We start from the raw sequence: 25827 nt of genomic DNA on the forward strand, positions 1-25827 counted from the left end.
CATTCTGGGCCTCAGACAAAGAGCTTTAAAGGTTAGAAACCTTATAAAATGATGCCTTGCTGTTGTGAGAGGAGCCTACCTAGAGTCCAGCTTCAATTCTTGAGCTAAACACATTTGTTCTATCCAACCACCTGCTCAAGCTCAGCATAGGGGGCATTCAGGTAAATTGATGATAACAGCTCTACCTCTAGTGACCTTAAAATCTCATTGAGTTCTGTAGGCCAGGGTTAATTAAAAGAAAAAAAATTACTTAAATCTCACTGAGGAGAGGAAACATGACAGCAAATGTAGACAAAAAGAATACATGGTGCTGGCCGGGTGCTGTGACTCACACCTGTAATTCCAGCACTTTGGGAGGCCAAAGTGTGGTTCAGTTGAGCCCAGGATTTTGAGAGTAGTCTGAACAGTGTGGCAAAACCCTGTCTCTACAAAAATTAGCTGGGCAGAGTGGCACATGCCTGTGCTCCTAGCTACTCAGGAGACTAAGGTAGGACGATTGCTTGAGCCCAGGAGGGGCTCAGTGAGCCAAGGCTCACTACGAGGCTGCAGTGAGCCAAGATCATGCCACCTCATTCCAGCCTGGGTGACAGAGCAAGACCCTGTCTCAAAAATAATAATAATAATAAAAATAAAGAACACATGATGTTGACTGCGTACCTGGTGAGACAAATTGCATGGAGTGGAGGGCGGGAGTCAGGCAGTGGGACAAACACAAGGGGCTACAGTGACCTAAGCAAGTTTTTTGGAGGGGCCTGGAGTTTGAACCAGGTCTGGAAGGGTGAGAAAGGTCCGACTATGCAAAGAACAGTTAACCATGTAGAGCAGGGAAACTGCTTAGACACATGGACATGAAAATGAGAATGACCAGTTATGGAGAAAACCAGGAGGCCTGCCTGTCCAAGTCAGAAGCCCTGTGTTTGGGTATAGTGGGGCATGAGATCAGATAGTGAGATACAAGGAGCAGCAGGCTTTAGATAAGGAACCAGTAAACTTTTTAAGGATCCGCTGTAAATATTTCAGTCTTTATAGGCCACATACAGTCTCTGTTACATGTTCGTCTCTTTACAACCCTTTAAAAATGTGAAAACCATTCTTAGCTTGTTGGCTTTATAAAACAGACCTTGGAAAACAGCCAACCCCTAGTTTGGATGGTAGGGGGCAGGTAAGAGTAGAAGGAATATCTAAAGGGCTTGCCACTGTACAATGGTATGGATTCTTTTAGTGAGGACAATCTGGCAGCCAAGTAGAGGAAGGGTTGAAGGTACAAAGGGGGAAAAAGAAAATGCAGAAATTAATCAATCCAGGCATGGCATAATGAGAACTTGGATAGAGCAAGTGGTGAGGATGGAGAGGAAGGTCAGAGTTTTGGGGCCACTGTAGGGAGAATAGCAAGCACCAGGTCAGCAGATGAAAGAAAGTGAATAATACAAGACTAGGAATTTGGATCTGGAAGATAGGAAGAATGGTGGTGACATGGAAAAAAGGAGTTTGGAAAAGGACCAGGTTGTGGGGGGAAGATATTATGGTAACTGTTATAACTTGAATCTGAGCTGCGGGTGAATCTCCTGAGGCAGACAAGTTTTGAAGCTGCCATATTGAATCAGTTAGTCTCTAATAGAGTAGAGCAGTAAGGAGGAAATGATGGGCAAAATTGGGGATAGCAAAAAGGAAGTCTAGAATGTTTCCCAAACTAATCTCCAGTCTTTCACAGTAATTCATTTATTTATTTGTCCAACTTCATTCCATAAAGGATTTGAAGCACCTTCCAGAACTCGTTATGAATTATTGTGATTAGTGTAATATTCTATTCAAGATTCATTCACAAGTCTCTGTTTCTTCAACCCAAGCAAGCAATTGCTATGATTTACTGAGTACTTTTTATGCACTAGGCGTTAATAGGCTTTTTATAAACGTTAGTTCATTTGCTCCTCAGAAGTTTCACTCTCTTTATTTTCTAACATTTTTTTCTTGATCACAGCAGTGTATGATTTTTAGGAAATGTTCAATAAGTGTTTGACTAATTATAATACATAGTCATTGAAGAAGCTTTAGAAAACAGACCAAAAAAATGCTGTAATCACAACACTTAGATAACAGTTGGGCTAATGGTTGGCTGTATCTCCTAGTCTTGTTCTATCATCCTTAAAGTCAGTTCTCATGGACAGACATGCTGATCTTAGGACAGATGGTGGAAGTTGCTTTTTTGAGTATTTTTAAATCACTCGATACTGGATATAAACTTGTTCAGCTTTATTTGCCTTTCTCCCAAAAGCGGAGGATACTCTGTGACTGTGTATCAGAACAGATACCAACCCTGGTGAGAAGGTACTGACCATTCTCCCCTCTCCTCCTCGTACCTCCAGGCCTGCTATGGCATCCTCAAGGTCCCAGAAGGCAGCTGGTTGTGTCGCTCCTGTGTCCTGGGCATTTATCCGCAATGTGTGTTATGTCCAAAGAAAGGTGGAGCCATGAAGACCACCAAGACAGGGACTAAATGGGCTCATGTCAGCTGTGCCCTGTGGATCCCAGAGGTAAGAATTCATCCAGGCCTGTGAGACCATTTGCTCCAGGGTGTCCCTGTTCCCCACAACATTCAGACTGACTCAGGCTTAGTATGGAGATGCTTCATGCTTGCCCATGTTTCTGAAGTAATGGTACTTCCACTTGAGCTACCCCAGATCCTTCTTGGATGCACACGTACATGTAAGCCCATGCTGATTAATATATAGGTGGTATTCCCGTGGTACTTGGGATAATGCCCAAATATGTACACGATATTTGGGTATATCATGTATAAATTGATAAATTTGTATGAGAGGAGAGACACAAAAGACCAGGGTGTGAGCAGCAGGATTTTTTAAGGTAAAACTTATGTTTAGATGCCAAATTTTAAGTGTAGAGTTTTGTGATATTTTACACTTGTATGTATCTGTAACCACAACTCAGACCAAGACATGAAATACCTAAAAATAGACATAAAGCACCCCAGAAAGATCCTCTATGCCCACTTTCCAGTCTCTATCCCCCAAGAATAACCACCATTTTTATCTCGATCATGATAGATTAATTTTGTCTGGTTTTAAACTTCATACAGTATGTATTCTTTTCGGTCTGGCTAACACTCTATGTTGTGGTGTGTATCAATAGTTTATTCCTTTCTATTGCTAATATTCCATTGTATGGATATACTCTGATTTATTCATTTTCCTTTGATGGCATTTGGGTTGTTTACATGTAGGCTATTACAAATTGAGCAATAGCTCTTTGTCTACTGTGATAGATGCCCTTTACCTTTTTTTATTTTTGTTTATTTTATTTTTTATTTTTATTTTTATTTTTATTTTTATTTTTATTTTTGAGACAGAGTCTTGCTCTGTCGCCCAGGCTGGAGTGCAGTGGCGCAATCTCGGCTCACTGCAAACTCCGCCTCTCAGGTTCACGCCATTCTCCTGCCTCAGCCTCCTGAGTAGCTGGTACTACAGGTGCCCGCCACCACACCCGCTAATTTTTTTTTTTTTTTTTTTTTTTTTTGTATTTTTAGTAGAGACAGGGTTTCACTGTGTTAGCCAGGATGATCTCGATCTCCTGACCTCAGGTGATCCGCCTATCTAGGCCTCCCAAAGTGCTAGGATTACAGGCATGAGCCACCGCACCCAGCCGATGCCCTTTACTTTTTGAAGCTCTTTTCAGGGCTTACACTCAACATCTGCCAAAGACCCTCTTTATTCAAACTTTGATTTGTCATCTAGCCTGGTCCTTCAGTTGCTGGTATTTCCTGAGTGGCTACATGTACACTAACTTAATTAAACTGGGGCTTACAGACATTTCTTCTTCTTATGGTTGCCTTTTTTTATTTCTTTAGCTGTGTGGATATCCCACTCATATCCTGTCTCCCCAACCACTATCCAAGCCAGCAGATTTGTTAGGCAGTTTAACTGCATGACAAGAGAGACTGCAGAATCTAGTTAATGGGGAGCTGATATTATATCAGTAACTCATTCTCCTTTAAGATTTTCCTGTTTTTAATCTTGTTAATATTGGTTCTGGGGAGTTATTGTCTAATAAAGAAGCTCACAGAGTTACACTAAAAGTCCCATATATATACTTTTGTATTCCTATGGCTATAGACATCAGTATTTTTTTAAAATATTTGAATAGTAGTTTCTTTTTCTCACTAAGAACATCTAGACATAAAATAAACAGGTTTCTGGCTTGAGAATGACTGTTTTCCAGCAGCAAATCCCCAGCTGATAGAGTAGGCTCTCAGCTTATAAAAGTCCAGAACATGACTCAGGAAGAGCTCTTTAAAAACAAAATAAGCTTTCTCAGTTATTGGCATTCTCTTATGGTTTCTAGTTCTTGGTTTCTAGTGCCTTCTGGACTATTCAAGATCTGTTAGTTTCCTGATGTGGGCAAAACCAGTACTAGTTTGGCATCCTTATTTGACAGTTCTTCACCTTTTAAAGCTGTATCTCTCTTAAAAACTCATGTATATATTTGACGGGGTAGGGGGAATGAAAATACTTGTTACCAGCAGTTGCTTGACCCCTTATTTTCACATGGAAAAGAATATTTTCATCTTTTTTTAAAACATCCCTTTCTGCTGGGTGTGGTGACTCACGCCTGTAATCCAAGCACTTGGGAGGTCGAGGCAGGCAGAACACCTGGATCCAGGAGTTTGAGACCAGCCTGGGCAACATGGCAAAACCCCATCTCTATTACAAATACAAAAAATTAGCCAGCTGTGGTGGTGCATGCCTGTAGTCCCAGATATTCAGGGGCTGAGGTGGGAGGATCACTTGAGCCTGGGAGGTCGAGGCTGCCGTGGGCTCTGATCCTGCCACTGCACTCTAGCCTGGATGACAGAGTGAGACCCTGATTCAAAAAGGAAAACAAAAAAAGCATCCCTTTCTTTTCAGTACTCTCCCAAAGACTAATTTCACTTTGAAGCTACTTTGACTGAGGGAGTAGGGTAAGCTCATGATCGTCACGTGGTTTTAAAGACTTTGGTTTTAAAATGTCATCCTCATCCTTTCTACTTACATTCTGCAGTCTCTTCATTACACAAATGTGCTGTTTTCCAACAATATCATGGTTCCTTTGTAAACCAAATGGAAAGACTTGTCACTGCCTCTGTTTTTCATCCTTAGTTGATCAAATGAAACAACAAGGCATGTAGCACCATCTCTTAACATAATAGATACTCGATTTTGTGAATTTTAGTTACTTTCAGTAGCTTTCTTTGGTTCCTAAGTAAAAGTGTTCATTAAGGTAACCTTGGCTGGGCGCAGTGGCTCATGCCTGTAATCCCAGTACTTTGGGAGGCCAAGGCAGTAAGATCACTTGAGGCCAGGAGTTCAAGACCAGCCTAGGGTAACATAGCAAGACCTCGTCTCTACAAAAATAATAATAATAATTTTTTATTTTGTGGGTACATATTAGATGTATATATTTATGGGATGCATGAGATTTTGATACAGGCATGTAATGCCTAATAATGACATCATGAAACATGGGATATTCATCCCCTCAGGCATTTATCCTTTTTGTGTTACAAACAACCCAGTTATGTTCTTGTAGTTATTTTTATATGTACCATTAAGTTATTTTGACTATAGTCACCCTGTTGTGCTATCAAATAGTAGGTCTTATTCATTCTTTCTATCCTTTTTGTACCCATTAATTATTGCCACCCCCTGCCTGCCCTGTTCCCCCCACTACCCTTCCCACCCTCTGGTAACCATCCTTCTACTGTCTATCTCCTTGAGTTCAGTTGTTTTTATTTTTAGATCCCACAGATAAATGAGAACATGCAATGTATGTCTTTCTGTGCCTGGCTTATTTCACTTGACACAATGACCTCCAGTTCTATCCATGTTGTTGGAAATGACAGGATTTCGTTCTTTTATATGGCTGAATAGTACTCCATTGTGTATATGTACTGCATTTTCTTTATCCATTCGTCTGTTGATGGACACTTAGCTTGTTTCCAAATCTTGCCTATCGTGAACATTGCTGCAAAAAATATGGGAGTGCAGATACCTCTTTGATATACTGATTTCCTTTCTTTTGGGTATATACCCAGCAGTGGGATTGCTGGATAATATGGTAGCTCTATTTTTTGTTGTTGTTTTTTTTTTTAGAATCCTCCAAACTATTCTCTATAGTGGTTGTACTAATTTACATTCCCACCAACAGTGTATGAGGGTTCCCTTTTCTCCACTCTTCACCAACATTTGTTATTGCCTGTCATTTGGATAAAAGCCAAAAAGAAATTTTTTTTTAATTAGCCAGGTGTGGTAGAGGCTGTGGTGGGAGGATCACTTGAACCCAGGAGTTCAAGGCTGTAGTAAGCCATGATCACACCACTGAACTCTAGCCTGAGTGACAGAGGGAGACCTTGTCTCTTAAAAAAAAAGAAAAGAAAAGAAAAGAAATAAAGTGAAAGGTAATCATGCCTAATCTATACTCCTGTTCTCTCATCCCATATGTGAATTATTTATATTACTGGAAATGAGTGAAGGACTGAGCAGTGGAAATAACTTTTGTTTATTCTTGATTCCATATTAACCTTAAGAGATGTGACTTACCTCGTTGTTTTAATGTTCTTAGCTTTATGTAACATCATTTATGGTTTGTGAAAGGTACTTCTGGGATGCCTTGGTACTTCTGCCTTATGGTGGTATTTTATTTGTAGGTCAGCATTGCTTGTCCTGAGAGGATGGAACCGATCACGAAGATCTCCCACATCCCACCCAGTCGGTGGGCCTTAGTCTGCAACTTGTGCAAGTTGAAGACAGGGGCTTGTATTCAGGTAAGTCCCCATGAGAAGTAGTAGAGTGGGCTAACACCAAATTAGCTGGACTCACCCTCCCAGTGAGAGTGTCCTGTCTACTGAAAGGTCACACAGGAGATCACCCACCCACTCTCAGGGCTCTGCCATTGTACGGACCATTTCTGGAAATCCTTTTTTTGGATATTGCCTCTGGACCATTAAGCTTATTCTTTTCAGTATTCGTAGTGATAGTTTATCTTCATCCTTTGCTGTCGGAGCTGATGAATTAAGTGATTTCTAAAGCTAGATGATACCATCCTGGGTGGAAACCGGCTATAATTCTGAAACAACCAGGCCCATGTTCCTTTTTTTTAATTTCAACTTTTATTTTCAATTTTGAGGGTACATGTGCAGATTTGTTACATGAGTCTATTGTGTGATGCTGAGGTTTGAAATACATTTGGTCCCATCACCCATATAGTGAGCATAGTAAGTACCCAATAGGTAGTTTTTCAGCCCTCGTACTCTCCCTTCTCCCTCTAGTAATCCCCACCGTATTTTTCCTGTCTTTATGTCTGTGTATACCCACTGTTTGGCTCCCATTTGTAAGTGAGAACATGTGGTATTTGGTTTTCTGTTTCTTAATTAATTTACTTAGAATAATGGCCTCCAGCTGCACCCATGTTGCTGCAAAGGACATGATTTCTTTTTTTTTGTTTTTTTCTTTTTCCAACTTTTATTTTCTGTTCAAGGGCACGTGTCCAGGTTTGTTACATGGGTAAATTGTATGTTGCAGAGGTTTGGTGTACAGATAATTTTCTCACCCAGGTAATCATCATAATGCCCAACAGGTAGTTTTTCAATCCCCACCCTCAGGTAGGCCCCAGTGTCTGTTCCCTTCTTTGTGTCCATGTCTACTCAATGTTTAGCTTCACTTATAAGTGAGAACATGCAGTATATGGTTTTCTGCAATTAGGGGAGACATGGATGGGATTGGGAACAGCCAGTTACCTCCAGCAAAGGCACAAGGCTTGCCTTGTCTTTCCATGTTATTTCTCCTTCTGTCCCAAATGTAATAAGATGGCTCTGCTGGCTAGAGGGATGGAAAGGATGACCTTTCACCTCTCAGACCTCCTGCATGTGAACTGCAAGCTGGTTGGAGTTATATTTGCCTGCCGACCTTCTTCGGTGAAGAGGGGACATATAATATCATTGCACAGTGCAGGGGTCCGCAACTGCCAGACCACAGACAAGTATTGGTCCATGGCCTGTTAGGAACCGGGCTGCACAGCAGGAGGTTAAGTGGTGAGCAAGCAAGGGTTACCCGTCTGAACTCCGCCTCCTGTCAGATCAGCAGTGGCATTAGATTCTCATAGGAGCGTGAACCCTGTTGTGAACTGTGCATGCAAGGGATCTAGGTTGAGCGCTCCTTATGAGAATGTAATGCCTGCTGATCTGTCACCGTCTCCCATCACCCCCAGATAGGCTCGTCTAGTTGCACGAAAACAAGTTCAGGGCTCCCACTGATTCTACATTATGGTGAGTTGTATAGTTATTGCGTTATATATTACAATGTAATAATAATAGAAATAAAGTGTGCAATAAATGTAATGTGCTTGAATCATCCCAAAACCATCTCCCCCCAGTCCATGGAAAAATTATCTTTCACAAAACTGGTCCCTGGTGCCAAAAAGGTTGGGGACCTCTGGCTTTAGGGATAATGACGCTAGGCGCTTTGTGAGATTTCTTGCTGTCTGGCATGACAGTATTTTCCAGGCTTATCGTGTAGATTTCTTACTGTAAACCTGGGATTAGCTATTCCTCCAAGGAACCCAGGGTCTTTTACTGGGACATTGTAATTGAAGAACATAATCTGGACCCCCAAAGACCCTTTTAATTTTTTGAATTCATTCTTATATCTGACAGAATTGGCTACTTCCTCTTTTTTTTAACCTTTCTTGGATGATTTTATTTATTTTAATTATGCCACTTTAAAATAATAAAGGAAAAATATTTAAAGGAAAACTCTTTTCATGGGGACTACTACCCTAGGACATTGCCTGTGTGTTTAAGCTGTTTCCTGGTTGCTGCCCATGTGTGAGTCCCTTGAGGGCCAAGGTTGTGCATCATTCTTCTGTGAATTTCCCTGGCACAAAGTAGAGTGCGTGCCCATTGTTAGTGCTTAATTATGGTTTATTGAATAAATATATTCATATTTTATTGTACCATGGATTCATTTGTGATATGCATTTCCCCCTCTAAAAATAATATATTTTTCATTTTTCAGAGTTATTATTTGGTCATTTTATAGTAGCACATTGGATTTATATCCAGTAACTTATTTTCTTTATTGGAGTCACTGCAATTTCCCTCATTTTTGCTTTTGTTGTGGGACAGGGTCTCACTCTGTCACCTAGGCTGGAGTGCAGTGACACAATCATAGCTCACTGCACCATTGAACTCCTGGACTCAAACGATCCTCCTGAGTAGCTGAGATCACAGGTGCACACTACTACACCTGGCTAATTTAAAAAATTTTTTTGTAGAGACAGGATTTCGCTGTGTTGCCCAGGCTGGTCTTGAACTCCTGGCCTTAGGTGATCTCCTGCCTTGGCCATCCAATCCAAAGTGCTGGGATTACAGGCATGAGCCACCGTGCTTTTTCTTTTTTTTTTTTTTCTTTTTTTGACAGGGTCTCACCCTGTTGCCCAGGCTGGAGTTCAGTGGCGCGATCTCGGCTCACTGCAACCTCTGCCTCCTGGGTTCAAGCAATTCCCCTGCCTCAGCCTCCCAAGTAGCTGGGATTACAGGCACACACCACCACACCTGGCTAATTATTTGTATCTTTAGTAGAGGCAAGGTTTCACCATGTTGGCCAGGCTGGTCTCGAACTCTCGACCTCAGGTGATCCACCCGCCTTGGCCTCCCAAAGTGCTGGGATTCCAGGAGTGAGCCACCACACCTGGCCTTTTTTTTTTTTTTTTTTTTTTAAAGAGAGAGCCTTGCTTTGTCACTCAGGCTGGAGTACAGTGGTGAAATCATAGCTCACTATAACCTTGAACTTCTGAGCTCAAACAATCCTTCCACCTCAGTCTCCCAAGTAGCTAGGTCTATAGGCACACGCCACCATGGCTGGCTAAGTTTTTTGTTTCATAGAGATAGGGTCTTGCTGTGTTGCCCAGGCTTATTTTTTTTCTACAATAATTAGTAAGTGGCAATAAGACTTTGGTAAAAAGCAGAGTGGCTCATGCCTGTAATCCCAGCACTTTGGATTGGAAGGCAGTAAGAGAAAATATTGACCTTGACCTTAACAGACCTGGATTGTATTACAGCCCTGATGTGCCACATTCTGCCTCTATTATGGTTATTTATATTTGAGTTTTATCTGCCCTACTAGACTGTAAGCTTAGACTTTCATCCTTAGATCCCCTATACCCAGATCTGGTAGACAGACAGTTAATATTAGATTGATGGATGGATGATGGATTAACAGATTGAGAGATGAAACATTCTGGTGTAAGTTTCTCATTTGCAGAGCAATAGTTCTTACTTTCATTACTTGAGTTCAGATTCTTTATTTTATAAAGGTCTTACCAAATTGAGACTTTTACAATTTTGATTATAAGGAATTTCATTACAGAGACTCCTCTGCATGAGGAAAGGGGAGGAAACGTAGAAAGGACTTTGTCATACAGCTTGAGTGCCAGCTTAGCCACAGTAGAAGAAAGCATCAGATAGATTCCTAAGGTTCTTGACTCCAGGCTGTGGGTCCCAGATAATATCTCTGGACCCACCCAGGGCCAGGAGGAATTCACCACCCTGAAAGGAATGACACAAGCCTTGCTGGATTTGCCACCTACTGATTGTAGAGCCCTTGGGACATGAACAAACATAGGTGGTAGCCGGGCAGTGATCACTGCAGGCCTTGGGCGAGACCCAATGCTGTGCTGGCTTTAGGTCTGACTGGGTGCAGTCCTAGTAGTGGTGGCCATAGGGGTGCTTATGTTAGCCCTCCTCCATCTCCAGGCAACTCAGCACAGAGAAAGAGACTTCATTTGTTTAGAGGGAAGTAAGGGAAAAGAATAAGAATCTCTGCCTGTTAATCCAGGGAGTTCTTCCAGATATTACCCAGTAACACCAAGGTAATATATCTACGAGTCTATAAGAGCCATGGCATTACTAGAGCAGATATGGCTGTAGTGACCAAAGACTTAGATCACAACACCCAAGTCCCTCTGAATACCTGGAAAGTCTTCTGAAGAAGGATGGATACAAACAAGCCCAGACTGCAAAGACTATAATAAATGCCTGACTCTTCAATGCCCAGACACTGATGAACATCCACAAGCATCAAGACCATCCAGGAAAACATGACCTCACAAAATGAACTAAATAAGGGAACAGTGATTAATCCTAGAGAGACAGATATATGACCTTTCAGATGGAAAATTCAAAGTAGCTATTTTGAGGAAGCTCAGCAAAATCTGAGAAAACACAGAGAAGGAATTCAGAATCCCATCAGATAAATTTAACAAAGATAATGTTAAATAATGGAAAAGAGTTAAATAAATGTTAAATAATGGAAAAAAGTTAAATAATGTTAAATAAATAATAAATAATAAATAAATAAATAATGTTAAATAAATAATGTTAAAAGTTAAAAAATGTTAAATAATGGAAAAGAGGCTGGGCACGGTGGCTCATGCCTGTAATCCCAACACTTTGGGAGGCCGAGGTGGGCAGATCACAAGGTCAGGAGATCGAGACCATCCTGGCTAACACGGTGAAACCTTGTCTCTACTAAAAATACAAAAAATTAGCTGGGCGTGGTGGTGGGCCCCTGTAGTCCCAGCTACCTGGGAGGCTGAGGCAGGAGAATGGTGTGAACCCAGGAGGCGGAGCTTGCAGTGAGCCGAGATAATGCCACTGCACTCCAGCCTGGGCAACAGCGTGAGACTCTGTCTCAAAAAAAATAAATAAATAAATAATAATGGAAAAGAATTAAGCAGAAATTCTGGAGCTGAAAAAATGCAATTGACGGACTGAAGAATCCATCAGTCTCTTAACAGCAGACTTGATCAAGCAGAATAATTAGCCTCAAGAAAGCTATTTGAAAATGCACAATGAGAGGAGACGAAAGGAAAAAGAATGAAGCATGCCTACAGGATCTGGAAAATAGCCTCAGAAGGGCAAATCTAAGAATGATTGGCCTTAAAGAGGAGGGAGAGAGAGAGAGATCAGGGTAGAAAGTTTATTCAAAGAGGTAATAACAGAGAACTTCCCAAATGTAGAGAAATGTATATCAATATTCAAGTACAAGAAGGTTATAAAACATCAAGCATATCTAACTGAAATAAGACTACCTCAAGACATTTAATAATCAAACTCCCTAAGGTCAAGGATAAAGAAAGGACCCTAAAAACAGCAAGAGAAAAGAAACAACATACAATGGAGCTCCAATACATCTAGCAGTAGACTTTTCATTGGAAACCTAACAGGCCAGGAGAGAGTGGCATGACATATTAAAAGTTTTGAAAGAGAAAAACTTTTATCCTAGAATAGTATATCCAGTGAAAATATCATTCAAACATGAAGGAGAAATAAGGACTTTCCCAAATAAAAGCTGAGGGATTTCTTCAACACCAGGCCTGTCCTACAAAAAAATATTAAAGGGAGTTCTTCAGTCTTGAAAGAAAAGGTTGTTAATGGCAATAAGAAATCATCTGAAGGTACAAAACTCACTGGTAATAGTACACAGAAAAACATGGAATATTATAATATTGTAATTGTGGTATGAAAACTCCTATCTTGAAGAGAAAGACTAAAAGATTAGCCAATCAAAAATAATAACTACAATAACTTTTGAGACATGGACAGTATAATAAGATGTAAATAGAAACAGCAAAAAGTTAAGGGAATGAAGTTGAAGTATAGAGTTTTTGTTCTCGCCTTGCTTGTTTGTTAACTTATTTATGCAATCAGTGTTGTCATCAGTTTAAAATATTGGGTTATAAGATATTATTCTCAAGGCCCATGGTAAACCTCAAATCAAAAACATACAACAGATACACACAAAAATAAAAAGCAAGAAGTTAAGACATACCACCTGAGAATATCATGTTCACTAAGAGGAAGACAAGAACGAAAGAAGGAAGGAAGAAAAGACCACAAGACAACCAGAAAACAAATAAAATGGCAGGAATAAGTCCTTACTTATAATGGACAGAACTCTCCAAAAGACACAGAGTGGCTGAATCAATACAAAAAACAAGGCCCAATGATCTGTTGCTTACAGGAAACATGCTTCACTATAAAGACACATATAGGCTGAAAATAAAGGGATGGAAAAAGATATTCCATGCAAATGGAAATCAAAAAGCAGGAATAGCTATACTTAATAGATTTAAAGAAAACTATAAAAAGAGACAAAAAGATCATTATATAATGATAAAGCGTTCAGTTCAACAAGAGGATAGAACAGTCGTAAATATATATACACCCAATTCTGGAGCAACCAGAAATATAAAGCAAATATTATTAGAGTTAAAGAGATAGACCCCAATAAAATAATAGCTAGAGACTTTAATACCTTGCTTTCAGCATTGGACAAATCATCCAGATAAAAAATGAAGTATCATACTTAATCTGTACTATAGACCAAATCAACCTAATAGATATTTATAGAACATTTCATCCAACAGCTGCAGAATATACATTCTTCTCCTCGGCACATGGAGTATTCTCAAAGATAGACCATGTGTCAGGTGCCAAAACAAGTCTTAAAATGATTTTTAAAAATTGAAATCATCAATTATCTTCTCTGGCCACAGTGGAATAAAACTAGAAATCAATAACGAAGAATTTTAGAAATTATACAAACACTTGGAAATTAAACAACATGCTCCTGAACGACCAGTAGGTCAATGAAGGAATTAAGAAGAAAATGTTAAACTCTCTTGAAACAAACAAACAAACAAAATGGGAACACAACATACCAAAACCTATGGGATATAGCAAAAGCAGTACTAAGAGGAAAGTTTATAACAATAAGTATGTATATCAAAAAAATAGAAAAACTTCAGCCTTATAATGCATCTTAAAGAACTAGAAAAATGAACAAACAAAACCCTAAATTAGTAGAAGAAAGGAAATATAAAGATCAGAGCAGAAATAAGTGAAGTTGAAATGGAAAAAAACAAAGATCAACAAAACAAAAAAGTTGGTTTTTTGAAGAGATAAAATCACCAAACCTTTAGCCCAACTCGAAAAAAAAAAAGAGAGAAAATCCAAATAAATAAAATCAGAGATGAAAAAGACATTGCTACTGATACTGCAGAAATTCAAAGGATCATTAGAGGCTACTATGAGCAACTATATGCCAACAAATTGGAAAACCTAGAAGAAGTGAACAGATTCCTAGACACATATAACCTACCAAGATTGAACCATGATGAAATTTAAAATCTGAACAGACCAGTAACAGATGGTGAGATTGAAGTCATAAAAAGTTTCCCCTCAAAGAAAATCCTGGGACCCAGTGGCTTCACTGCCGAATTTTACAAAACATTTAAAGAAAGAACTAGTACCAGTGTTACTCAAACTATTCCAAAAAATAGAAGAGAAGGGAATACTTTTAAACTCATTCTACAAAGCCAGTATTACGCTGATACCAAAATCAGACAAAGACACATCAAAAAAAGAAAACTACAGGCCAGTATTCTGGATGAACATTGATGCAGAAATCCTCAACAAAGTACTAGCACACCAAATTTAACAATACTTTAAAAAGATCATTCACCATGACCAGTTTATTGAGGGTTTTTATCATGAAGGATGTTGAATTTTATCAAATGCTTTTTCAACATCAATTGAAACGATCATACAGTTTTTGTCCTTCATGCTGAAGATACGATTTTTCACACTGATTGATTTGCATATGTTGAGCCATCCTTGCGTCCCTAGGATAAATCCCATTTGGTCATGATGAATGATCGTTTTAAAATAACTAAAAGGGTATAATTGGATTGTTTGTAACATAAAGGATAAATGTTTGAGGTGTGGGATAGAAATTGAGTAAGATAGAGTGGCTAGAATAAAAATCTTGAAAAAGAACACCAGAGACTGATTTAGGAATTAAGGCATATCATTCCCCTTTGAAGAAACTTTGGGTTGGATGCAGTGGCTCATACCTAAAATCCCAGTGCTTTGGGAGCCCGAGGCAAGAGGATTGTTTAAAGCCAGAAGCTCAAGATCAGCCTGGGCACGGAAACTCTTCTTACAAATGTGGATTTGTAAAAGGTAGCATTTTTCCTCTAGTGAAAGCATTTGAAAAAGTATTTTTCTTCTACAATTACTGAACAATATATAGAAAATTATTTTTTCCGGCCACACACAGTGGCTCACGCCTGTAATCCCAGCACTTTGGGAGGCCGAGGCGAGCGGATCACCTGAGGTCAGGAGTTCGAGACCAGCCTGACCAACTCGATGAAACTCCGTCTCTACTAAAAATACAAAAATTAGTTGGGCATGGTGGCATGTGCCTATAATCCCGGCTACTCAGGAGGCTGAGACAGGAGAATCGCTTGAACCCAGGAGAGACAGAGGTTGCAGTGAGCCGAGATCGCACCATTGCACTCCAGCCTGGGCAATAAGAGCAAAACTCCATCTCAAAAAAAAAAAAAAAGTAAATAAACCACAGTGAGATACCATTTCATACCTACTAGGGTGGCAGCAATAAGAAAGGCAAACAATCAAGGATGTGGAAAAATTGGAACCCTCATGCATTGCTGGTGGAAGTAAAAATGATGCAGCTGCTGTGAAAAAAGTTTGGCAGCTCCTCAAAATGTTAAACATAGAGTTACCTTATAAACCAGTAATTCTACTCCTAAGTATATACCTGCAGTTTAAGATCACCAAGACCATTCTCAGGTTCAGTAATTCACTAGAAGGACTCTCAGAACTCAGAGGAACAGTTATGCTCATAGTTATAATTTATTATAATGAAAAGATACAGATTTAAAATCAGCCGAGGATAGAGGCGTATGAGGCATGGTCCAGGAGAGACCTGGAATACAGCTTCCCATTACCCCTGCCAGTGGAGTTGTGCAGATAGTGCTTATTTCTCCCAGCAACAGTATATGATACACACAGAGTATTGCCAGCCAGAAAAACTCACCTTTGGTGTTCAGCGATTTTATTGAGAGTTGGCCACGTAGGCATTGCTCACCATCCACGTGGCTGACGTTACTCTCCAGTCCCTCCAGAGGTCAGGCTGATAGAAGGTGCCCCAAAGTCTCTACCATAAATCACATTGTTAGCATAGACTATCTCACTTGGCCCAAGGACCCAAGGTAAACAAAGACACTCTTATCAGGCAGGACATTCCAGGGGCTTAAAGGTTACTTCTAAGGAGCTAAAGACAAACAGCCAAACCTTTCTTTAGACAAGGTTATCCTTTACCGCACAACACCCAAGAGAAATAAAAACATATATCCACACAAAAACTGCTGCATGAATTTTCATAGCACCATTATTTCATAAGAGACAAAAAGTTAAAACAACCCAAATGTCCATCAACTTGATGAAATGGGGTATATCCATACAACTATTTTTTGCCCATAAAAAGGAATGAAGTTCTAATACATGCTACAACATAGAGGAACCTGAAGAACATGCTAAGTGAAAGAAGCCAGACTCACACAACCACATATTGTTGTAATTCCACTTATATGAAGTGTCCAGAATAGGCACATCAATAGAGACAGAAAGTAGATTAGTAGTTGCTTGGGGCTGGAGTTGGTAACAGGGAGTAACTACAAATGGACAAGATTTGGAGTGGGCGGTGATGAAAATATCCTGGAATTAGGTATTGGCAATGGGTGCATGACTGTAAATATATTTGAAAACCATTGAAATGTACACATTAAACTGGTGAACTTTATGGTATATAAAATATATCTTAATAAAGCTGTTTCTGTCATTTCAGTGAATGAATATAATGACCATGCTGTAATGCATGTAGTGAAGTGTTTAAAGACGTGTCACATAAAAGATGCTTTGTACAAGTGCTATTTGCTTGCCACAAAGAGAACAGTGCTATCTCAATTTTTTATTTTAAATTTGTAAAGATAAAAATATTTTTTTAATGGGTGTAATAAAACCTCTCTATCACCTTCCATGGTTACAGTGGAAATAAGTGAGATGTATGCAAAGGCATTTTATTTAATAGAATGTGCCAGACATATGTTTTAGAAAAGAACTTAGCCGGGCGAGGTGGCAGGCGCCTGTAGTCCCAGCTACTCGGGAGGCTGAGGCAGGAGAATGGCGTGAACCCGGGAGGCGGAGCTTGCAGTGAGCTGAGATCCGGCCACTGCACTCCAGCCTGGGTGACAGAGCGAGACTCCGTCTCAAAAAAAAAGAAAAAAATTCAAGAAGTTAGGTTACTTAGATATTGGAATTCCTGTGATCTTTTTAGAACCAGTGAATGCTCTAGCAATAATACTGACTTTGTGTGTTTTCTTTTGTTTGTTTATAAGCATTTTCTGAGCAACTGCTTCTTCAATAGTTAATGACAATGCAAAATGAAAGACACAGTTTCTGTTTTTAAGATCTATCCCTAAGGACTTGACAATTGATATAGGTACAGTGTGAAAAGTCCCATTATAAAAGCATTTATAGGGTGATGTGGGAGACACAGAGAAGAGACTACATGACTGTTTACAGGAGCCCAGGAAAGCATCTCAGAAAACTTGATGCTTGAATGCTTGAGCTGAAACCTCAAAAGGAGTGTTTGAATTTTTTTTTTTTTTTTTTTTTTTTTTTTTTTTTTTTTTGCCTCTGTGTTTGCTGTTTTCTGTAAGAACAGGTTTCTTGGGTTACTTGTAAAGCATCTGTTATGGTCAGTTTAGGACTAACTTTCTCCCGGTCTTTCCTTTGCTTCCTATAAGCTATCAATTTAGGTCCAGAAACATAGGGCTCTCCCTTTTCCTCCAACCCTGCTACCTTGATGCATATTTTCTTCCTACAGTGCTCTATAAAAAGCTGCATCACTGCCTTCCACGTCACCTGTGCCTTTGAGCACGGCCTAGAGATGAAGACCATCCTAGATGAGGGAGACGAAGTGAAGTTCAAGTCATATTGCCTCAAGCATAGCCAAAACAGGCAGAAACTTGGAGAAGCTGAGTACCCACACCACAGGGCTAAAGAGCAGAGTCAGGCCAAAAGTGAGAAAACCAGCCTGCGGGCACAGAAGCTTTGGGAGCTGGAGGAGGAGTTCTATTCCTTGGTACGAGTGGAAGATGTGGCTGCAGAGCTGGGTATGCCCACACTAGCTGTGGACTTTATCTATAACTACTGGAAACTGAAGCGGAAAAGTAACTTCAATAAGCCATTATTTCCTCCAAAGGAGGATGAAGAAAATGGGCTGGTGCAGCCAAAAGAGGAAAGCATTCACACTCGAATGAGAATGTTTATGCATCTACGCCAGGACCTGGAGAGGGTAAGGTGACCAGCTGTGACTAGTATATAGGTCTTGGTCTGTGTAGAAATGGAGGTCCCACTTCCGGTTTAATAATGGTTAGTCAGCTCATAATAGTGTGGGCTTCTGTGTCCTTGCTTATCTTCTGATCTCTTTGTGGCCCCAGACTTGTGGGCTCTGTGTAAATTCTGGCAGGCACATCCAGGGGATTTGAGAGGCCTCACGTATATGCTCTATGAACTTTACATTTGAAATAAACTCTCATTTGGTTTAGTTTTTATTCACTGTTGAGCCTAAATTGGCCCCTTCATATTTTACTGACATATTTATGAGACTTTAGGCTGAAGAAAGAGTGAATTTTGTTCAGGAAAACACCAAATTAGAGTTTCACAAACTTGGCACTGTTGACATTTTGGACTGAATCGTTTTTTGTTGTTAGGGGGCTGTCCTTTGTTGTAGGGGGAATTTAAGATGTTTACCAGCATCCCTGGCCTCTACCCACTAGATGCCAGTAGCACCCGCACACACACCCCCAACGTGACAACCAAAAATGTCTGCAAACTGCTCTCCCCCAGTTGAGAGCCACTCCACATGATAATTCAATATAACTCATGGTGTATTTATCAGGTATCTACTAAATGAGATGCTGCAGGGCTTCAAGGGTAAGTTAAACCCTGTGTTTATCCTAGAGAATTTTCTAATTAAATGTAATTCTATAAATGGCTTGTGTTTTTTTCTCTGCTACCAGAATTTGAAAGAGAACTAATAGATTTGGCTCACTTTTAAAAATTTAAGACACTCACATATAGCACCTACTATTACTATTATTGCCAACACTGTCCTAAGCATTTTATAAATATTAATTCATTTAATTCTAACATGCCCATGAAAAACTACTATTATTATCATCATCGCTATTTACAGATGAACAAACTGGGGCAAAGAAAGTTTGTGTAACTTGCCTAGGTAGGGAGTATGAGAGAGTGAGTATTTCACCTTTGTGGCTGTGGAAACTTGGTTGAGCTGAAAGTGTGAGCAAAGAAAACACTTCTAGTCTTCCCAGTGGAACTGTATCCTGCCCATCCGGCACTGATTAGAAAATTCTGCTGGGTACAGCCAGCATTGCCATCATTCATACTCAGGGATCTAAAGGGAATGCTGAATTGTTAAACTATCATTCGGTCTTCCTAACCTGGCTGTGCAAATAAATATCAAACCCATGACACTGCAAGGAGAGTAGGTTTCAGAAGGCAGATTTGGAGCATTTTGCTCTTACTATTGATTTATATAGGAACCATGATCCCACAATTGACCATGCTGTGTGAATTCCTGTGGAGTGGCTCTCATTCTGCAGCTCTTGGATTCTGTCTTCTCAACCCTACCTGACTTTAGTGTCTTTATTTTAGCCAAACAATTTCAGTTGTCAGGTTTGCTTAACATGACAAACATCTCTATTTGTTGGGGATTGGGCTTTCAGGTCCGAAATCTGTGCTATATGATAAGCAGGCGAGAGAAGCTGAAACTGTCACACAACAAAATACAGGAACAGATCTTCGGTTTGCAAGTCCAGCTTCTTAACCAAGAAATTGATGCAGGTAACCTGTATATTTAAAATGTCCTAACAAATATGTAGACTCTGGTTATATCCTATCTTAACAATTTAAATTTCATGCCAGTCATTCCACTTAAAAATCTTTTTAAATTCTTGTCAGATATCTCATTTGCTTCCGTCTAATCTTGGTATAAACTGGCCCATTTCACTGTCAATTCATAAGGCAAGAAATCCCAGGGTGGGATAGGAGGAGTTGTAGGTCTAGGGCAGGTAATCTAGGTCCCAAACAGATATTCGAGACCATTAGTTGAAGCCATGAAATTATTCTGTAATTATCAAATTCATTTAGAAATCGACAGGATAGAATCTAACCCGTTTCCAGAAAACACTTAATTCCAGGGTTACTCATCTTAACAGTAGTCTATTAAATCCTTAGCCAGAAGTAAGTTTTTAGATCTGAGTTGTTATCTTTTCATTTATTCACTAATATTTGTTGAGCACCTACAATGGACTAAGAACTGATTTACAAGATAGAGCAGAAAGCAAGACAAAATCCCTGCCTGTAGGGTATACTGCTCACTTGGTGAGCAAGACAGGTGAGCATAATTATAGTGCCCTAAGCATAGGGAGCTTGGCTGGAGTGATAACAGTCATATTCAGTGACACCTGTAAACTCCCTGTGCCTCATTTAACACAGTGGTCAATGGCAGAGCCTGGGAAACTAGGGGCCACTGGACAGGGTGTGCAGAATCAGCTCCTGCCAAGGGAGCCATGGAGCAAGAGAGAGACTCAGAAATGAGGTGACAAGTGGGTGTCAGAGGCCCTGGAGTATCTCAATGTCATGAGTCTCAACAGAGTAGTGTAGCAGGAGGCAGCAAGACTGCTCAGCCACAAAGGGCAACATGACAAACAAGGAGAAGCAGAGGATAACAGGGAGAGTCCCTGCATGCCAAGGAAATTGGCTCCTACCCACATGCCTTCTGATGGGTAGGAGTCAACCTCATTATGACTTGCAGCATCAGCAGGTGGTAGCTGCTGACAGAAATGGGGGTTGTGGGTGTTTAAGGTGGACCTTTGGGGAACAAATGCTGCCCACTGGGGTACCTAAAAGCTATCCTCTCGATATCTCATTTTTGTGAGGCTACCGTAAGATGATAATGGGCAAAGGTCAAGTCCATATACAAGAAGGAATTGTTTGATAGTGCTTTTTAAATTTCAAAGTACTTGAAATAATACAAGAAGGCCTGTTCTGACTGTGATTGTAGGGTGACTTGACTGAGAAACTGATTGCCGATACTCCCCAGCCAATCCTAAAGCTAGCCGATTGGCAGGAATGTTATGATTCTTTTCTGCTGGCCTTACCACTACAAAACCTTTCACCTCCATAATGTTCATTTGTAGTCAGGAAATTATTCTAGGTTAAGGATATAAAATTTATGGGAACCACCCAGTATCACCTCTAATGCCAAGTTCAAACACATACATACTCTTCACCCACCAAAACCCTTGCAACGTTTCTGAAGGTTTGTGTTTGCCTTGCTTCAGGAAGGCCAGAAGAGATTAGAGGATGGGGCCTGAAATGTGTGTGTTTAAGACACATACTAAGTGCTGTGCCATACCGACACATGCATACAGAGACACACAAATAGGGAGACCCTGTTCTAAACTATTGCTAGAGACATTCTTCTCGAAATGGAAGGGCAGAGATGGGACGCAGGAGGCAGCATACTAGTTTGTGATCATTTTACAAACTAAAGGAGCAGAGGTAAAGAGGTGTGGAGCCATATAGCAAACAGTGGCATTGCTGAGTTTCTCATCTGTAGCATTCTTGGTCCCAGCCTCTAGTTCAGCTCACTCCAGCTGCTGCACTATGATGTACATACCTAGCAGAGCCAGGTGCTTGTTAAACATTTGGAAGAGTAGGTATGTGAACTCACTCTGCCATAAGCACAAAAGCCATTATTTAAATCTGTTGTTAAAATGAATCTTTCTTTTTTACCTCAGGGCTACCTTTGACAAATGCACTCGAAAACTCACTGTTTTATCCACCACCAAGAATTACCTTGAAGTTAAAAATGCCCAGATCAACCCCAGAAGACCACAGAAACAGCTCCACAGAAACCGATCAGCAACCCCACTCTCCTGACAGCAGCTCCTCTGTTCACAGTATAAGGAGCATGCAGGTGCCCCAGGAGTCACTAGAAATGAGAACGAAATCATATCCGAGATACCCACTAGAGAGCAAGAATAACCGTTTGCTGGCCAGTCTCAGCCATTCTAGGAGTGAAACAAAGGAGTCCAGTCCTGCTTGGAGAACCCCGTCTTCAGAGTGCTATCATGGGCAGTCACTGGGAAAGCCTCTTGTCCTTCAGGCTGCCCTCCATGGACAGTCTTCCATTGGGAATGGGAAAAGTCAGCCTAACTCCAAGTTTGCCAAATCCAATGGCCTGGAGGGCAGCTGGTCTGGGAATGTCACCCAAAAAGACAGCTCGAGTGAGATGTTCTGTGACCAGGAGCCTGTGCTCAGTCCCCACTTGGTCAGTCAGGGCAGCTTTAGAAAATCCACTGTAGAACACTTTAGTAGGTCCTTTAAAGAGACCACCAATAGGTGGGTGAGGAACGCAGAGGACCTCCAGTGCTATGTGAAGCCAACCAAGAATATGAGCCCCAAGGAGCAGTTCTGGGGTAGACAGCTTCTCAAGCGGTCTGCAGGGAGAGCTCCATATCAGGAAAATGATGGCTATTGCCCAGATTTGGAGCTGAGTGATTCAGAAGCAGAAAGTGATGGGAATAAAGAAAAAGTCAGGGTAAGGAAAGATAGCTCAGACAGGGAAAATCCTCCCCATGACTCTAGACGGGATTGCCATGGTAAAAGCAAGACACATCCCCTTTCCCACAGTTCAATGCAAAGGTGATTAGAAACTTCCAAGGATGACCCAACCTTTGCCTTTGCCCCATATATTGGGGAAAACCCATACACCAAAAGGATTTTAGCATATGTTAAGAGAAATTGCAGTGAAAAGGATAACATTTTTCCATAGTAAATTGTCTTGCAGTTTTTGAAAATGTTTCAAGTCTAGTTTTTACAAGCACATTACAGTAATTGCAGGTTGTCCAGAGGTTGGTTTGTCAGAGGCTATTGGGAACAGCTGGGCCCAGGGTATTTGCTCAGTAAATATTTTGGGGCAGCTTTGCAGTTATATAACACATTGACAAGTATATGTATTAAGAGTCCTTGCATTGTTAACTGATTTGCAAGAGACCATGATTATCAGACACTAAAACTACTTATCTTTTGAAGCTACAGCATGTGACTCCCAGAGCTCCTGTCTGTAGGAAGTTTCTAATTCCACTGGTATCTATAAACCCTTTTCAGGGGAGAGACCAGGAGACCACCATCTTAGATACTGTCAAACTCACTACTGTCTTCCTTTGTTCTGCACAAGGTTGAGTTCCTTTCACAGTATCTTAACTTACTGAGTCAATACTCCTCATGCTTATCAGTGTCCAGTGCCTGTTCCTAAACTTGCTTGTTGGGGACACACTCATAACTATTTCACCTGACTGACAAGCATAAAAGGCTAACTTGTGGATAGTGTTTACAAAAGTACAAAAGTACTACTTCCAAGGAAAATGCTCTGATTCTCTGTTTAGGCATTTATGAAGTATTCCAGAGCCTTTCCCAAAGTGAGACCATTTCTGGGGTATTTGTACCAGGTCAGGGTTTTTGTGTTGTTGTTTTCAAATAAGTTTGACTAAAATAAGTTTGGCTGACAGTTTTTGTATACCTGCTTTAATGTTTATAAAATTTTTATTGAGGTATAATTAAAATATAGTAAAATGCACAGAGGTTAAGTATTCTTACCTGCTTTAATTTTGAAACAGATTTTTATTGTCAAACAGAATTTGAAAGCATGTGTTTAACACATGGATATAATTTAGCTTTGTGTCAACTTTGAATCTGAGGCAGTTTCCCAAACAAAAAGGCTGGAGCCATTTTTCAGAAGTTGCTTATACCCTGTTCCCAAACTATCAGCCTTGATTAATTTCTAGTAGGAAGAGAATAATTACATTTGCAGGGGAGGTGGATAAAAACATGTCTGCTTCCCATTTAAATAAGAGAGAAATGATGCCGTTTCTTAAATGTGAAGCAGACTATAATTCTCAGCTCTCTTTTCTTCTTAGCCTTAAATTAATATTCTCTTTCTTCTAGTTTGGGAAAGTGTAGTGGGAATATTCAGACAAAAGAGGCCATTTTCCATTTTTAAAGCTTCTTACTGGTGAAACAGCCCAGTTGTAGTAGGTGCCAGTCAGTCAAGGCAGGGGCCCTCTCTCCGTCAATATGGAAAACTCAGCAGTTTTCCTCTCCCCCAGTTGCGTTCTTGTCATGTTGTTAATGAGTTCCTTTGCTTTTTGCTTTCTCCTTTTCTGAAAATATGTGTTTCGCCTCTCTTTTGGCTACGTCTTCAAAATATTTCTTTTGTGCCTATGTACATGTGTAAACATGCCATAGCATGTGTGGTAGGTGTCCTGTATTTTGTTTGGAAAAAAAAACTATCAAAATGAGGAAGAGAATTTCCCCTATTTACGCATAGGTTTCTGTGCTTTTTCTTTGAGTTCTCTGGAGTAGATATTAATTTGACACCTTCATGGTAATGAAATTATGATGGAGCTGTGTTGTAAATTCCTTATGTCAGAGGCCAGTGCAGTAGCCTATGTCCTTTCATGCCTTTCAATTCTGAGTGGGAGGAAAAGCAGACATCGAAACAGTGCTTCAGCCAAATTCCATATGTAATGCCATTGGGAGAGTATTGACTAAAATATCATTCGTCAGGGAAATATAGTTGTAATATTTTTACAGGATATTCCTAGGTAAATGAAGGAGCCTTCAGTTGTAAATTTCAATTACCCCAAAATGTATTTGCTACATTTTGTTGTTTGAAGTATTACCTCTTAACCTTCTTTGTTAATTTTTTTCATTTTGTCTTATATAGTCCAGTTTTCCAAGATAAGCTCAGTCCTTTTTCAAATGTCACCTTTTTACCAATACTTTTTCATTAAATTATGAAAACTGCTAACTACTGTCAGTGTGTTTTTTATTTTGGCATATTGGTTACATATGTTCGTTTTATATTTAAAAAATTATATTCACTGAACAAAACAGATAGTGTGGAGAGGGGGAGGAGGAAGAGGAGGAACTGAATGTTTAGAAGCACACATTCAACATTCAAGTCAATACCGGGGACCCAGGAGAACTCTGGATACTTGAACTTTACCAAGAAATCATGATTTTATCAGACTGTTAAGATAAAGGCCTTAGGATCATCATAAAACATCACCAGAGAGATAGATCCTATCTAAAGTGACAAGACTGAAAAGGCTTCAGTCAGGCATCTCTTAAATATATACTCTTTACAATATTCTGTTTGGAGTCTTGTGAGTATGTTGATGTCATGGGATTATGTGGTGTCAAGGGGAGCTTTTAGGCATTATAAACATTTTCATGATTGAAAAATGTACTTGCCAAAGGTCACTGGGTAAATCAGTAGTGAAGATAAAGGTGAAGTTGGTTCTCTTTCTCTCTCTCTCTCTCTCTCTGCTAGAGAACTGAAACTACAGGTATACCCCGTTATAGCCAACAAAAGCTATTGAGTTTATACTAATGTGTACATTTCCAATGGGAGATGAATCTTTGTCCTTGTGTTGAAGCAACTTTAAATTCAGAGGATAAGCCAAAGGATGCACAGTCCTGGGTTATTTTCCTTATAGGACTTTAAAATCCTCAGTATGCTTGCTGACCTTTCAGAATTGGGGGAAAAGTACATGATAGAAGTAAAAACTAACTTACCACTGAATAGCTTTTATGTGATATTTTCCAAAAAAATCTACTTATTTATAAATTATATTAGATTTTCACAACCTTAATTCAGCTATTTGCAAGTTTTAATAGAAAGCAGCAATTGTGTGGGTTTTTTTATTTATTCTTTTAACTAACAACCATGCAAGCTTGGATTTTTTTAAGTA

The 25827-nt window shown here is 40.0% G+C and overlaps 1 protein-coding gene across 4 annotated transcripts in view; it reads left to right on the forward strand.

The window, feature by feature from the left end:
• JADE3 (jade family PHD finger 3) overlaps positions 1 to 24881 on the forward strand; it is a 154058-nt gene extending 129177 nt beyond the window's left edge. For all 4 annotated transcript variants that reach the window (XM_065538569.1, XM_045384239.2, XM_005593391.3 and 1 more), the window contains 5 exons: positions 2364 to 2531; positions 6698 to 6814; positions 17802 to 18272; positions 19729 to 19846; positions 21808 to 24881. In XM_065538569.1, coding sequence (XP_065394641.1) covers positions 2364 to 2531; positions 6698 to 6814; positions 17802 to 18272; positions 19729 to 19846; positions 21808 to 22718 — 1785 coding nt within the window. In that variant the 3' untranslated portion in view covers positions 22719 to 24881. The remainder of the gene's footprint in view (positions 1 to 2363; positions 2532 to 6697; positions 6815 to 17801; positions 18273 to 19728; positions 19847 to 21807) is intronic.
• The last annotated feature ends 946 nt before the right edge of the window (positions 24882 to 25827 follow it).

Source organism: Macaca fascicularis, chromosome X, assembly GCF_037993035.2.
Source record: "Macaca fascicularis isolate 582-1 chromosome X, T2T-MFA8v1.1".
Classification (NCBI taxonomy): Eukaryota; Metazoa; Chordata; class Mammalia; order Primates; family Cercopithecidae; genus Macaca; species Macaca fascicularis.